A 17,513-nucleotide genomic window follows, 5' to 3' on the forward strand; every position below is an offset into this window, starting at 1 on the left:
AGACAGTGGTGTGGGGGAGGGGGTTGCTGCTGAAGAGGTGGAGGGGGGGCGATGGTGAGGCAGAGCAGACCCTGGCCACCGTGTCAAACCTGTTATAGAACAGGTTGAACTCATTGGCTCTGTCCACATCACCTGCTGTAGCCTGGCTCTTTTTCAGTTTGTAGCCAGTGATGTTTTTCATTCCCCTCCACAACTCTCTGGTGTCGTTGTGCCGCACCCTGATGGGTCACAAGTCTATCGCAAGCCCAACATACAGTATAGACAGACAACCATTCACTCTCACAGCCACGCCTATGGTTATATTTAGAGTATCGGATTAACCTACTCTCCTCTTGCGTATCTTTGGACTGTGGGAGGAAGCCGAAGTACCCTGAGAGAACCCGCACAGGTACAGGGAGAACATGCGAAACTCCACACAGAAAGACCCCATGCTCAAGCCCCGGCTTGAGCCGGAACCTTCTTGTTGTGAGGCGACAGTACTAACCATTGCACCACTGTGCCGCCCAGCAAAATATTCCATTGTGGCAAATGAAAATATTGTTGCTGTACCAGAGTGGCAAGTTTTAACAAAGGAAACCCATTATTTTCTATTTCTCTTTTTATTATCAGATCATTTTAATCAAAAACTCTGAGGGGGCCAATTTTACTTCAACACTGGATCAACAGTTGCCCAAAACTGAAGGGATTCCCTCAAGTTGTTATTAGAATGTATGTCTATCGTTGCCACTGGCACAGAGACATAACAAGTAGTCCTTGAGCCATTTTGTCAGTATTTCCAGATGCTAACTGTCCCTAGTGGCACCCTGGTTACTTTACCATAGAGAATGCACTGCAAAATTCATGAGCAGCTGGTTGATCACAGCACATAGATGGGTCTGTCTATGTGAGACAGAGCTCTGAATGAAGGTGTGACTAGTCAGTGTGAAGGATGCTGTCTTTAGTGATCATTCTTGATGATATCTCACTTTTTTTTTATCATTGCAGTGTTTATGCCAAGCACAAGACTAAGAAAAGTCACATTAATAGACATAGTAATAACTAACTAACTGAAAAGTTGATGAATATTTCATGACCTAAACTTAAGAATACCGAGGTCCGCTTGGTGTTTACTGCACGATAGTGGAGTATGTTTTAGCTAAAAGTGTAAGAGCACAGTTGCTAGCTCCAAAGTTAGCAGCTTCAGCTAATAGCCATTAACTTTGACCTTCCTGCACACACTCTGCCTGTACTGCTGAGAGGAAGAGCATGCTTACTCTATGAAGGTAGATCAGTGTGATAATTAATTCATTGTCCAAATAAGCCAAATGCCTTCGCAGTCAACAGATTTAAATCTGATTAAAAATCTTTAGTGGCATTTAAAGAAGGCAGTTGCTGCTCAGAAGCCATTAAACATCACTGAGCGAGAGGCTATTTCACACAAAGAATGGTCAAGGATGCTGATGGAGAGGTGCAAGAAGCTTGTCAGCACTTGCAGAAAATGTTTGTTAGAACTTACAAAAGCAAAGGGATGCTTAAGAAATATTGAAGCTGCAGTTTAATGAAACTGCATGTGCAAAGTTTTGGTTATTTATTGTCATAATCTTTCATCCTCATCACTGTATTTGAGGTAAGGGGGTTCAATATTCCTGATTGCAACTGTAAAATGTATGCAAGCCATATAGCTGCCTGAGTCTCAGCTAACTCTTTTGAATATTCCTGGCATATAAATAAAATGTGCATGTGCACACACACACACACACACACACACACACACACACACACACACAGAGGTTCTGAGGCAAACACACGTTTTGGGCATCCTTGCTTCTCAAGTAGCAATCTTGCTACTTGAAAGGGCAATTTTCTGTATTAGATCATCCCATATGACAACAACAGTATATCTGCATTGCGGCTCTGTCTTTTTTTTGTAGGTCATACATAACATGAATAACAGACTGAAAAACTACTAATTACTGTACTAATTGTTATATTGAATGTTTGAGTTTAAGATCAGTGGCTAGTTTGAAACAGGCAACATTATGGTTGATATTTTCTTTTCCAATTCTTCTGTTTAACCCATAATTAGAACCTAAGGGAACCTGGTAACATAATTTTACATTGAAAAACTAAGTAGAATTTAAACACACGCAATGTCCTTGTGTACTAAGAAGTATTTCCCCTTCACCGTGTCTTTTCTGGTGAAACGTGTCGCAGTGCTTCTCGTGCATGGATACAGGAGTGCTGACCAAGGACACAAGTTTTACAAAGTGGCTGAACCATGTCATTCAAGTATATCCCAAAAAGTCATTTTTCCATAAACTTATATTGCAAAAAAAAAAAATCTGTTAAAAATTGAAGTTTTCCAATGTCACAACCCTGCAGAGTCATTGATAACACTATCACAATTTGGTCTAAAAACATTTGAATGTCTACTGGAGCCATAAGATTAAAGAACTGTATCTACCAGTCAAGCTAACAGAGCCAGGCAAAGCCTTGAACAAAGTTCTTCCTTATCCATCAATGTTCTGTGTGCTTGAGTCTTTGTTTTTATACTCACTCCCTCAGCCTTCTCCTCAGTATTGGCCAGCATCTCCTGAAGTGCTCGTACCGATAGCGACTGCTCCAATACAAAAGTGCAGATGGACAAATCTGGTGGTACATTCTGCAATAACAAGAACATAATGTTAGTCATTACTAATGTTGACTGAATTTTTTTTTCTACATTTGATCAGTGATTCAGTAACTCTGTAGCAGCGTATTTGAAAACAAATGTATTTGCTACATACTTTTGTTACTGTATTGTATTTATTTAGACTTTTTTAAAGATTTCGAATTCTATTTATAAAAATCACACAAAAATGGGTGAAGATAATTCAGTGTGATATGCGAGATTGCTCTCTTCCTCTCCTGAAGGACAGCCTTTATGCCAGAGTTGATCCATGTTTTGTTGTTGGAGAACCACCGTACAGTCCTGGTGAGTATGGTGTTTTCCTCACAGAAGATAATATAGTCCATAATGCAGTCTGTCAGACAGTCGATGTCCTCCCCATGGCAATCACTGAACTCCTCCCACACAGTAGTGTCAAAACAGTCCATAAGAGCCTCTTCAGCTTCCATGGACCATCTCTTCACTGTGCCGGACACAGCTGGTTGCCTGCTCACAAGAGGATTGTATGCAGGCAGGAGATGAACCAGGTTGTGATCAGATCTTCTCAGTGGGGGGGGGTTGATGAGGTGTATGCCTCCTTGGTGTTGGCATAGCACAGATCCAGAATCTTATTGTCTCTGGTGCAGCATGTGACGTACTGGGTGAACGTGGGCAGAGTGGAGGATGGAGAGGCATGGTTAAAGTCTCCAGAGATAAGAAGGAGGGCCTGTGGGTGCTCTGTCTGTAGCCTGCTTGTGATGGACTGGATGGCCTTACAAACTGCCTCAGCCTTAGCAAAGGAGGGAACATACACAGCAATCGCAAAAAGAGCCAGAACACCAAAAAAGGAGGGTTTAAATGGAGGAAGGTATGAGAGCTGTTTGGCTGCTGGTTAATTGGTGAGGTGAGCTCACTGCAACAGAAAATAAACTTTCGATGGAGAACAGCAGAGGGAGCCAGAACAAATAAACAAAACCCAAAACACACTCAAGACATGTAGGTCTATACAACAATAACACAGAACAGGAAGAGCACAGTCCACAACTTGAGAGACTGCCAAGCTTGGCTGTCAATACAGCAGTCTCTTTGTAACAGAACCTCTTTTCCCTCCTTTCTTACAAATCCCACTAAAATAAGTGGTTATAATTTCTTTTTTAAATGAAAAATTTGGAAGCAAATAAAAATGCACATACTGTAAAGGCTTAAAATAATTGTATTGGTAGTCCAAAATCCCCCCCCCCCCCAAAAAAAGCCTTCATATTTGGTTTGAATGACTTGGTTTGCACCAACCGGAGTGTTAAGGATTTTAAAGACATCAATTCTTTGTCACTAAATGGGTATTTTTATGTCATTTGAACAGTTGCAAAGGTCCTAGGATGTCACAATCTATAATTTTTTTCAGGTACCTGCAAGTGCAGGACTATGCAAGGAAAAATTTGTCCAACTTTTAGAAACTAAGTTGTGCATTCCTCTCGCTACAATTTACAATCATCAGACAAGGGGCTGTCTCATTTTTCTATTAGACTTCATGAAAAATGTTCTCATGTTGAGGTCAGACTGCACACACACACATATTATATCTAGTTAAGAGACTGATATACGTTCATTTTTGTTAATTATGATGAAGTCATGCATTTGTTTGTTTTTATTTGATGAATATATCTTGGCTTTTTGTTTTGTGCTGATTGTTCAAATATAGTGAAAACCCTGGCAATAAAGCTTTAAAAAAAGGTTCTGGGACTGAATTGTCCATATCACACTGAAATATCTTCACAAACCCATTTTTGTGAACTGTTTAGTTGAGTTGCTTTTCAATTGTGCCATCACATTTTACAGCTAAAGGTCACCAATCAAGTCATTTCCCATAGCATTCTGCACCTTTTTTCATTTTGAACAAGCAGGTGACCATCACACAGCATCTATGATCACTTCAATGGACAGGTAAATCCCTTAGGAAAAGTTTTTCTTTTGTTGTTTAGATGATCGTAGTGGTCAACAGGACGCTCCAAAATCTCGCAGAGACACTGAGGCTGAATCTGGTCACTAGTTAGTGATGTGAACAATTCCATCCATTTTCTACCTCTTATCCTGTTAAGGGTCGCGGGGGGCTGGAGCCTATCCTAGTGGCTTTCAGGCAAGAGGCGGTGTACAACCTGGACAGGTTGCCAGTCCATCACAGGGCCAACACATATACATAGACAAACAAACAGTTCACACTCACTGTCATACAATTTATAGTATCCAATTAGCCTAGTCTCCCCCAATTGCATGTCGTTGGACTGTGGGAAGAAATGTGAACAATTATCTGCAGCCTTTATATGCCTTTTGTGGAGGCTTTTGCATTGTTTTTGTCTTCTTTTTTATTTGAGAGGTTGTATTTTGTGTTAACTTCCTTGCCCTTACAAATTATGGTATATTATAAGGGTGTAAAAGATTGAATCAGTACCTTGGAGTTGGAGATGGACTCAAGGAAGCACAGCCTGTTTCCAAAGCCTTCAGCAGCCAGGCAGAGTTTCTGTTGCTCCTTGCGGATTGTGGCAGAACACTGTAGGACAACCTCATCATCCTAAACACAGAGATAGATAAAGTTACTAAAAACAATAGTCTTCCCCCGAAGTTCCTTCATTTGAGTTATTACAGGGTTTTAAACAACTTTTGTTCAGCACAGTGTCATAAGTCATGTATTAAAGTTTGAAGCCAATGCCATTAATGCCCTAGGAGGAGATAGCAATTATTCAGGATCCAAAATTGGCACAAAGTCATACTTTCATGTGAATATTGTGGACCTCCTGTTGGATTTAGGTCAGGGGTGTCAGCATTTGATATGAGGAGGAGAGGTATATGGTTGCTCGCTTGTCTACCAAAATAAAGACATAACCCTACAATCAATAAAACAAAAACAAAACATGCAGATACACACTTATATGTGCCATATGTGATGAACTGTATATTGTGTACAGTATGCATCATTTTCTGAGACTTCCACTGGAAATATATTACTCTGATAATGTCAATATTAATAACAACTTCACAGAAACACAGATTGAGCGTCTGTCCAACTGAAGTTAGCTAGATGACAAAGCAGAAACATTTACACCAAATGACAAAATATTGACCTGTGTGCAAACAAGCCTGCTCTCAACAATATGAATATTGTTGAGTCTTTTTTCATGAAAAAGAGAAACATAAACAATAACTTTTGTTACACTGTGTATAACTGTTTATATCTCTCTCTATGGCCCCTCAAAACATCTAGACTTTGCAGTTCTAAGCAAACTGGAGAGAATAAAAAACAAGGCTTGATACAAAAAAAACACACACACTTATCAAACACAAAGCATTATAAATACATGCCTCACTCGGTTCCTTCACTAACATCCCACGTCCAAAACTAAGTCATGTCTGATCACTGGGCTAATGGTAATTAAACAGGATGGACACAGACATGAACATCAGTTAGGCGTTTTGCTAAAAGTACAATTTTAGGTAATTTTAAGTTTGGCCAGACTCAGTGTGCCAAGCAGGCGAATCAACATATGGCAGTTTTCATTTTCCTATGTTCTATTAAAACTCCATGATTGTTGTTGATCTAACTGGCATGTTTCTGAGCTTTGTAAACAGCCAGACTCCTGTCTGACTTTCAAAGCATGCTGTTGCAGATACTTGGCTACACCAATTAAAGAGTGGTTCAAAAATGTGGGATCTGCTTATGATTCCATCCATCCCTCCATTTTCTTCCACTTGTTCCTGTTAAAGGCACAGGGGGGCTGGAGCCTATCCCAGTGGCTACGGGCGAGAGGCAGGGTTCACCCTGGACAGGTCGCCAGTCCATCGCAGGGCCAACACATAGAGACAGCCAACCATTCACACTCACAGTCACATCTACGGTCAATTTAGACTGTCCAATTAGCCTAGTCCCCAATTGCATGTTTTTGGATGGCGGGAAGAAGCTGAAATACCTGGAGAGAACCCACGCAGGCACAGGGAGAACATGCAAACTCCACACAGAAAGATCCCGTGCCCGAGCCGGGACTCTAACCCGGTGTGCTAACCACTGCACCACCATGCCGCCCTGCTTATGACCCGTTTTTGTCAAAAGTAAAATTACCATCGATAACTATCATTGATAAACACTTCTCAACTATGACCACTTGGAGGAACAATATGAGTATATATCTATTTTAATATGAATTCTTGTTTTTTTTTCAAATGTTTCATTCAATTCTTCTTGATTCTGTATTTTGTTAATTAAAAAGGGTGTTTGTTATTAATGGTATAAATTTTTTTAATTGAAATATTTTCATTATTTTTTCAAATACTTCATTATGATGGGCGGCTCGGTTGTGCAGTGGTTAGCACTGTCGCCGCACAGCAAGATGGTTCTGGGTTCAAACCCCGGCTCAAGCACAGGGCTGTTCAGAGTGGAGTTTGCATTGTTTCCCTGTCCCTGCGTGGGCTCTCTCCAGGTACTCTGACTTCCTCCCACAGTCCAAAGACATGCAAGAGGGGACAAGGTTAATCGGATACTATATATTGGTCATAGGTGTGTCTGTGTCAAGTCAAATACATTTTATTTGGATAGCGCCAAATCACAACAAAAGTTATCTCATGACACTTTACAAGTAGTGCAGGTCTATTACCACACTCCAATCAGTTTACACCCAACAATTCTCCATGAGCCAGCTCATCCTGCAACAACAGGCAGGAATGTTGAGCAGATCCAGGCTCAATGGGACCAGCCATCTGCTTTGACTAGTTGGGGAGAAAGAGAGCAGGAGAGCCGGGCAGAGACAAAGACAGATAATGGAGAGAATCAGATACACAAAAGGAAAGAGAGAGACAAAGATCAAGAAGGAGAGACAGGGAAGACATTCTGATTCTTAAAGCTTAAGAGTGATAATAACTGGCTGTAGTCCAGTCCCTGTGATGCTGACCTGTGTGTTGCAAATTTTAAACAATTTATCCCCCATAATAATTCAGATAATCAGAACATTCAATAAACAAGAACAAAACCGGAAAGTTAAACATATACCAGACAGAAATAACAACAATTTCACTCTTCTTTCGTAAAATACATAAAACAGAGTTTCATAAAATCTAAATCTAGCCTTTTGCCCTCACACACAAGCCCATATAGGGTTACAGTGTGTCCATAATCGTTATTTTGATAAGTGTCTCACCAGTCAGTTGGAGAGTCACAGCACGACAATATATCCTGCAACCAAGGGTTACCGTTGATTAAAGTCTGTCTGATCCCATACAGTATCATAGCAGCTAATCTTGCTTTTGCTGAGATCTAATAAGCATGTATCATTTTGTCTCATGCTACATCTCAGAAGAAGAATTATTCTTTAAATGAGCATAATACCACAATAATATCTCAGGGATGTAAATCTAAAGCAGGGATATTTCATTAAAATCCAGAGAGGTCCAGTTCGACACATATACTGCGGATATGAATATACACAGCCTGTATTAAGCCTACATGGCCTTGTTGTTGTATCAGTATTAGTCTGTCGTCAAACTGAATGACAAAATAATTCCAAATTCATGTGAGAAGAACTTCATTCATTTTTATTGAACATATGAGTTTGTCCTTTTTATATTAAGGTTTCTGTTTTCACTGTTTACTTTTCTCCTTTTAAAGGCTGCTCCATGTGAAAATATTTTTCAAAACTAAATTATTTTTCCATCTGTTCTAAAGTCTAATGTCTACTAATGTCTCTCTCTTACTCCTCTGTATTTTCCTTCCCAACACAACTGCCCTGATTGGCTCAGTTGTGTCATGAGATGATTTAAGAGTTTCCTGAACACTTAACCAATCCTGTAAAGGTTAGGAAAAACCCACCAGTAAAAAATAGACAAACACTATCAAAATTTTATCAATCTCAATTATTTGTTGGTTTTAGAGTTGTAACTGGATAAGACAGCATGTCGGTCAAGAACACAGTTTGCTTTACAGTGGCTGTAATTAACATTAAATCCACCTGAGGCACTAACCTGAACCAAGGGAAATAGCAAGTTGTGTGTGTGTGTGTGTGTGTGTGTCTGTCTGTCTGTCTGTCTGTCACCCTTTTAACACTGAAGAACGCGTGTCAATGTGGGTTTTTGGACCCACGTTTGCTCAGCATTAGGACGCATTCAAGCTTCCAGAAGACCCTCTGAAGTCCCACTGTGAGGGTTGCGTGCCTGTGTTTTTTTCTCTCATACGCCATCGCGCTGACAACATCATCATTACACGTAAACATGAGCCAAAACACCGAGAGGTAAAACAAAGTAGACGTCGTTGAGTTGAACATTAGCATTGTTGTTGCGTGCATTGCAATGTTGTCGCAAAGCATACAAACTCAGCACAGATTGGTAAATGTTCAAGCACTAATGCAGCAAAGGAGGACGGAATTTTTGGCGAGTCTGGAAGGGACCCAAAGAAGCTACAGGCAATGCCTGACAGGCAGCACAGTGACAAAATCAGGATGCGACAGGAAGGTCGTGTGAAACCTGAGATGACACGGGTTGCCTTTTTCACACTGCAGGTGAGCCAAACTGAGCCAAGCTGGAAATAAGGCCATCTCAGGTGTATCCCACATAGGTTTATAAGCTGGAGTTTCCACACTCTTCACTAGAACTGAAGATGCCTCTCGGATGAGAGGTGAAACGTCTTCAAGATAAACTTACGTCCAGTTGACCAGATTTTACTTTGCTTCGATCTCAGGTGTAGTGTACCAGCCCCCCTTTTTCCTTCCTCACACTCCTCAAGATGTCTGGAGTACCCCCCCCCCCCCAAACACTTGACCCAGAAAGAGGAGCAGAACAATTTCCTCTTGACCTTTCTAATGTTAATTAACCCTTACATGAACCAAGAATATCTACTTCTCTCTTTATCAAGACATTCAGTCATCATCTTCTATTCACCCTGACCCAGGAACTCGGAATTCCAGTCAGGAGTGCAAGCCAAAGTGGGGCTTCTCACCTCTCTGCGACCTCTACCCCCGCGGGGTGTAATAAACATTCACCTTACAGAAGAGACCCAAGATTATGAACTGGGGATGCATTGTCTGATCATGTGAAGATTCACCCTCTTTCTTGGATGTATGGGTGCTTAAACATTCCAAAATTCAACTGCTTACATCAATAAGAATGTTCATGTGATTGAAGGGTTCTGTGTACTGCTAAATGAAGTACAAGAGTAGGAATCTACTAACACCCATGGAGGAAACCTGGACTCTGTGTATTAAGTGATGCCACTTTGTAACTGAAGTCTCTGTCAGAATTCCTCACTTAACTTCTTCTTGGCAGCTTCGGACATGTCCACAGGTTAGCTGTGGAAGACTTCCAACAACTTGGGATGCCTAAAAGGCAGCTAAACATTAAATACATTGTGTGCTCTCTCTTGTACAATTGGTACCCTCCGAATATGGCAAAGACGTTATTTGCAACTCTGAGTCAAGTTCTGCATTTCCACTAGTAGGTGACACATTTCACATTGCAGTACAGAGGAGAAGCTGAGAAAAGACATCAGAAAAGACATCTAATTGAGGGTAATGCTATGTATGGGTTCAGCATAAAGTGAAATAAACAAATAAATGAAGTTAGTCACTTTTTTCCCTATTACATTCAAATGCAATATTGTCCACATCGCACTACTGTTTCTAGGAAACTTAAACATTAGAAATGCTTCAATTGTTAATTGAGTATGTGGGACATTAACGAAGTGTACTGCATCAAGACGTGTGGAGCAATTTCACCTGCTCACTCTGCGAGGCTCATCAAATGTCAGTATATGTCTGTAAATGTGCAGTTGTCAGTAGGAAATCAGAGTCAACTTTTCCATCAGTTAAAAAATACAAACACATACTCAATCGTGCACATCTTTCAAAGGGCACATACATCTTGGTTCCCTTTTATACCCAATTCTCTGCTCAATTTTAGTCTTTACACTCCCATTTTCTCTCCCTGCTTTATGAGAGGACAGCCTTGTTTATATTCTTACTGCAGTGTTTCAAATAAGTTTTTAGATAAAGGACTCGGCGCACAAACAAACTAAAAATAAAACATCAGGTTTTTGTGGCTCATTCCAAAGTACTATGATGCCATTAGTCATTCCACATGCATAGCTGTCCGACATCTGCTTATATTGCACTCTTTTTTAGTGTGAGTTCTTAAACTTGCCCTTGCTCTCCATGCACATCAGTGAGCACAAGGACTATCACAGGTTCACTGGGTTTAACACACCAACATCAATGACAAAATGTTCAATTGCTGTCTAACATATCCCACCCATCCATACATTAGTCATGAGATAATCAATGTTGATTTCTTCACCTATCAATGATCATAATGTTTTGGCTGATTGGTGTATTATCCTGTCATAGATTTACATCCCTTTTATTTCATTATCTATGGGTGTTCTTCACCATTAATAGAGCAAACTGAGTGTGTTGAGGTCTCTCCCTGGGGGATGGTTTAAAGGAGCTGTCAGCTGCAGTGCTTCTTAATGGCTACAGCTCGATGAGCAGAAGTCGGACATTGTTTTACCATATCATGCAGCAGAATGTGCTTCACAAAGAAGAAAAGAGAAAAATGAGATTTAATAAATTAAATAAAGCTTAATCTGGGGAACAGTGTAGTTGTCATAAACTGCTTTGAGAATATGTCAGTGTCTTTGGTTTGTCTTAATCATCTCAATGTGTGGGCTGAGGGAATACCATCAGAAACACACACACACAAAGAGCCATGTAAGGTTTGTTAGAAACTGGTGTAGTCCTGACACTGTTTGGCACATAGAATCCCTGTTGCCCATATTTGTTCAGGAACACAGAAGGAACTACCACAATAGCTATCATTAGATGGAATTATACAAAAGCAATCCATAATTTATAGTCAGATGCACATAGAGAGAGAGAGAGAGAGAGAGAGAGAGAGCGAGAGAGAGAGAGAGAGAGAGCAAACACCAAACAAGAAGTCTAGTGTCTGGCAACAGTAGTTTGCGTTCCAGCCTTCTATGGAGAGAAAGAAAATGATCAAGAGACCTAGAGAGTTGTTTAGTAACTGAGTGGAATGAGATAGTTGTTGAAATTCATGTGGAGCTGTACTTTCTTTAATGGTCACTGGAGGGTGAGTGAGCTGAGTGCCTCCTTGACACATTCCTGGGGCCACATTTATAAAACTGCGTATGTAAGCTGACTTTAGATGGTGTGCAGATGAAACAAATAAAAATTCCATGTCCTATACCTGATTGCCTTTATAAATGACAGTCTACCTGGAAATGTGCGCATGTGTGATTTGACTCACATTCCACCCTTGCCACAGCCACATTCAACCTTAAATGGTCAACATAAAGCAGCTGGCCAATATTGACTGAATGAAACGAGCCAGCTGATCAGCAGTTCCTCATGGTGAACCATGCCAAAAACCACGAGAAAGAGCCAGAAATGTAGATCATACATCCGTTTGCACAGGTGATACTGCGGCATTGTCTTCTGTTTGTGGCAGTCAGACAGCAGACATAACACTCAAATAACATGAATTGCTATCATCATCATTGTCATCATCATTATTACTGTAATCAGTAATATTATGAATGATCTGCTTAATTTTTGCAGCATCTATTGTAGAGCTGGGTGATTAATCAAATTTTAATTGTCATTGCGATATCAAAATGTGCGATTAACACATCGCAAAAGTCATGTGTCCACGATGAGGAGTTCATTTTCACATGCTGCATAAATAAACCAATCATATGCAGAGTTGTTAAATTAGCCGCGCCTTCGGCCCATGACATTAATTGGTGGTGTGGTGTCAGCTACATACGGCATGTGCAGTGATAGCCAACTCTAGCAAGCTAGTGGAGCCGAGGGCAGGCACGTTACGTGGATGATGGCTAAAGACGAAGACGCAGAAAAAACTAGCGAGCGTGAGGAAAATGAGGTGGACCTAGTGGCGATAAATAGCTCTTCACTCATTGAAGCTATTTTGGGTTCAAACAACACAACGTCGTACAGGCCCAGGTACTGTGACTGTTTGTGTTGACACAAATACATATTTGCAAAAAAGTTTTGTGCTTTCTCATAACTTCCATCCATTTTCTATACTGCATATCCATTAAGGGTCAGGGCTGTAACCTATCCCAACTGACATTGGGCGAGAGGCGGGGTACACCCACCTGGACAGGTTGCCAGTCGGTTACAAGGCCATCAGGAGCAAATAGGAGTTCAGTATCTTACTCAAAGATATTTCAACATGGTCACCAGGGGAAGTCACTCTACCTCTGAGCCGTGCCCTTTCACGTAACTTTTTTGCAAACATGTATTTGTGTACCCAATTCCCCAGTTTATGTCCTTTACAAGCTGCAGTCTCTCTAGCGGTCAGGCTGACTGTATGGCAGTGCATCAGGGAAGATGTCTGTGCATATGCTCATTTGTCCAGGTCATAGGTATCTCAAGGAATTGAATCAGGTCAACTGGATATGGTTATATGTCTGGAAAGAGAGAGATCAGAGAAGATCTACACCACTCTGTTGTCAGAAGGAAAGTGGGATATTTCAGCTGTGAAATTCCTTGCAGCTCTTTGTCCAGTTCTTCTGTGTCCTTTTCTATTATCAATGCCATCCATCCATCCATCCATTTTCAACCACTTATCCTGTTAAAGGCCATGAAGGGCTATCCCAGCAGCCTTTGGGTGAGATGCGGACACCCTGGACAGGGACTGTATTCATAAAATTGTATTTCATGATATACCATGTCAAATATCTGGATTACATATGTGCAATTGCAACAGACCATGTGTTGCCCTACCAAATGGACAATGGTCAGTAACAATTAATACAAACAGACCAAGGCAAATGACAACATATGAATCCATTAAATCATAATCAATCATAATTGTGCTTTTTTGGTGGCAAACAAATAACTTGGATTGCTTGTTATTAGGAACAACAAATTTTCCAAAAAGATAGATCCTGTATTGCACATAGTTTTTATCATTTGCCATCTCACTTCCCAGGGTGTCTTCATTGGAGACCAGACAGACATTTCAGGGACTCCTCAATGAAATAGGCATCTTTCATCGGCCGCATGTCCTCTTTAGCAAAGGCAATCCACTGCCTAAAGGAGATAGTCATGTCAGCTTACTATGCTCATATGCAAGGAATGGAATGATGTAGACGGGGTCACCAGCCTATTGATTGGGCAAAAAGTTACTGAAATATTTCACGTAGATCTATGACACTAGAAGGGCATTAGGTCCACATTTTTTTCTTTTACAGAAGACACAGCTATATTTTTTGGTGTTTCTTATGTGATCAATCATGACCACTACACATTGTACCAGTAAAAGTCCCAATGGAAAACTTAATCCTATATCTGGGTCCATACATTACAGCTGATTACTGTCTGCGAGATCGCTTCAAAGCCATTAGTTACTGCTTTGGAAGACTGACACTATCTTTCTCCCACCCCTGATTTTACTGTGATTTAAGTACAATACACAGATCATGATGCCATATGTGTTTGTCGATCCATACTCCAAATATGCTTCGACCACAAACAAAAACTTTAAAAAGATTGTTTGTTTAATAAAAGTTCAGATTGAATGACTACAGGTTAATTCCTGGTCAACTCAGTGAGATTAGAGGGGGTCAGTTATAATTCCAACATTTTTATAATTTTCTACAAAATTGATATTTTCACAAGTCAAATCACTCATGAGTTGGAAATGATTGATGTGCCTCTTTCAGATGTACGTACCGCTTGAAGTATACATTCTAGAGTCTTCAAATTTCAGATATTTTGAAGTTTGGGGAGAATGCAGTAAATGCTGGAAAACAAACCTCAATTATTTTGCTCAAGACCTCTTAAAATCAGGAGTTTTACAAAACTGCAAATAAGGCAATTTGTTAAAAAATAGGAAAAATATTTCTCTAATATATAGAAATGGAAGTTATGGTCAATCAAATCAAACTTGTTATGGGTAAAAAAGGAATTAATTTCCAAATGGTCAGATGGACATCTTAATCCTGGGTAGGCTGATGAAGTTTAGGACACTAAGAGATGGAATAATCAGCTACTTATGTGCAAAGTTTCCATGTCCCGCCAAATTATTTAATCTATTTAATCAAATGATTCAACTCATTGAAGACAAACCAAGGTCTTCTTCAATGAAAATATTTTAAAATCTCACAAAGATTTTTCATGAACTCACGTATGCAATAAGCTCAAAACCGACAAAAAAGAGATAATTTGTATTTTTACAAGACAGGAATTTTTCATATGACTCATGAATGACTAGTTATTTCAGGCCACTTAAATGATGGAGATGGATCACTGGGATGCGTGAACTTCATTTTTATGTTTGAGGCTTGTTTGGAAAAAATTTCTCTGTTCTGCTTCTTGTGAAGATTTTCTGAAATTTTTCAAAGCTATACGACATATAATTCAAGAGATATGGCTATCTGAAAGTTGGATCTCGCTCATTTTACAACTCATGAATGATTTATTAAAAATGCATATTGTGTAAAAGATTATGAAAATGTCATAATCTTGACTCAAAAAAATGCAGATGTCAGTTTCAGATGCCAAAGATCATTCCTATTATGTTTCAACAGATTATGAGATGGTCAAGCAACAACCTTTGCTGATATGACACAGAAAAACCCGACAGAAGGTTTGACTTGTTGTAGGTGAGTGACAAATTCTCAAGTCCAAGTCAATTACCAAAAAAGATTACAAGTCGACTCCTTATGGCAATCATAAAATTAACAATAAATCCTTCGTTCTGTTCCAAATCTTGTTCCTGCATCTTTACTTGTGTGTTCATTTTCTGCTGCACAAGTCTAATAATGGGACAAGCTGACACTGTGCTGCACTGTATTACATTGCAAGTTTTTGATATAACAATGGCAAAACAATTGCAGAATGAGCTCATAGTGAATGTGTCAAAATACAGTTGAATTAGCACAAGTTGGCGGTGACATTTTAAAACGTAATCTACTCTGGCATTTTCATCATAAAGCTTGGACAACTGACAAATGATTTTATATAATGAACACACCTGAGAAACATTTCAGAAATTGACAGTAGTAACACTGTTACATTGCAGAGAAATCCAAATGCATATTAACACAACTTGTGGGAGGAAGCCGGAGTACCTAGAGAGAACCCATGCAGGCACAGGGAGAATATGTAGACTCCACGCAGAAAGACCCCTTGCTCGTGCCGGGGCTCCAGGAACCTTAATGCTGTGAGGCGACAGCGCTAACCACTGCACCACCGTGGCTGCTGTGCCAGGCCAACACAGGCACACTATCCGTCAAAAAAAAACAACGTATGGTCACGTCCCATCACATCAACAGGTAACACGGAGGGTGTACCTTCCGCGTTGCCAGTCGACATTGAGGGTTTTATGCTGGGTTTTCCCTGGTTGACTCCACTATGTTCTTATCAACTTCTACCAGAGATGCTGGACTCTGTCTTACAACTTCCTCTTCCATGTGGTCCACTTGCTTCTTAATTGACTATTCTTCATCTTATTATGGTTGGGTTTCGGTTTAGGGTAGTGGTTAGGGTTAGGATTAGGGTTTGGCTGTGGTAATTGCCATGACACTCTCTTGCTTGCATGGAAAAACCCCTTTCGTCAACATCCCACAATGTCGTCAAGTGACACAGGAGTACCCTTCTCGTCGCCTGTTGGCGCGACAGGACTTGATCTAACGTTGTTTTTTGATGAAAGGGGGGTGACACTCTGTTGTCTGGTCATGGTGACCAGAGTCACCGATGCTCACTCAAATCCCCGGGGGGAGCAAGTCCAAGTTCAAGATCATGTCACACTGAACATCTTCAGAGTCTAAGGAAGGCTTAATGTCATGATCTTGGAGGTCAGTGTCAAGCCAGGAGAAATCAAAATTGTGACTTGAGACAAAGTCCAGGATTCAAGTCCTACAGCACTGGCTGTGATTGACTTATGATGTTTGAACTTTTAATTTTTCTTGTGTAACAACTCAAGGTTGGCCAGATGCAATGCATGACCGACCTACACCTACATTCTTCCATGTGTGGGGTCAGAAATTTCTTTTATTTGATATAAAGATGATGATTTGTCATCATATTTTGTTCAACAAAAGAATTATGTTTGACACACTCATTTATGGAGGCATTGTGGTGCAGTGGTTAGCACTGTCGCCTTACAGCAAGAAGGTTACGGGTTCGAGCTCGGGCATGGGGTTTTTTTGTGTGGAGTTTGCATGTTCTCCCTGTGCCTGCATGGCTTCTGTCTGGGTACTCCAGTTTACTCCCATAGTCCAAAGACATGCAAATGGGGACTAGGCTAATTGATACTCTAAATTGACCATTGGCGTGGCTGTCAGTGTGAATGGTTGTCTATCTATGTGTTGGCCCTGCGATTAACTGGCAACTTGTCCAGGGTGAACCCCACCTCTCGCTCGAAAGCTGCTGGGATAGGCTCCAGCCCCCCCTGCGACCCTTAACAGGAATAAGCAGAAGAAAATGGATGGATGTTCATTTATCACTGTTATGATTCACTAAGATCATGAGTAATACATCAAATCATGAATATATTATTAAATATTAACAACTACCTGCCTATCTTGACCAAAACACGGACATGGGCTGTCATGGATGCGCATCAAACGGTGACCCAACCCCCACTCTCAGTGCACACAGTACAGGTGCAGGGGCAGGGCAGGGGCAGGGCAGGGTGCAAATTGTATTTCTTTCTTTCTGGCTTGATTGCTTGCTTTCACTCTTTTTTTTTGACATTTGTTCATTTGTTACCTCTGGAAAAAATAGGATGGGGTGCCCATTGGCGAATTTTTATTATTTTTTCCCCAATGCCCCCAAGCAACCCAGTCTCATGTCAAAACGTGAAAAGGCTA

The 17,513-nt window shown here is 40.5% G+C and overlaps 1 protein-coding gene across 11 annotated transcripts in view; it reads right to left on the reverse strand.

Annotated features, from left to right (window-relative positions):
* Positions 1 to 17,513, reverse strand: part of ryr2a (ryanodine receptor 2a (cardiac)) — a 330,466-nt gene that overhangs the window by 250,443 nt on the left and 62,510 nt on the right. For all 11 annotated transcript variants that reach the window (XM_086195802.1, XM_086195797.1, XM_086195796.1 and 8 more), the window contains exons 2-3: positions 5,073 to 5,192; positions 2,537 to 2,641 (exon numbers count right to left, since the gene is read on the reverse strand). In XM_086195802.1, the coding sequence (XP_086051928.1) occupies positions 2,537 to 2,641; positions 5,073 to 5,192 (225 nt within the window). The remainder of the gene's footprint in view (positions 1 to 2,536; positions 2,642 to 5,072; positions 5,193 to 17,513) is intronic.

The sequence above is a fragment of the Aulostomus chinensis genome, chromosome 23, assembly GCF_037954235.1.
Source record: "Aulostomus chinensis isolate RoL2024-O1b breed Wild chromosome 23, RoL_Achi_v1.0, whole genome shotgun sequence".
Lineage (NCBI taxonomy): Eukaryota > Metazoa > Chordata > Actinopteri > Syngnathiformes > Aulostomidae > Aulostomus > Aulostomus chinensis.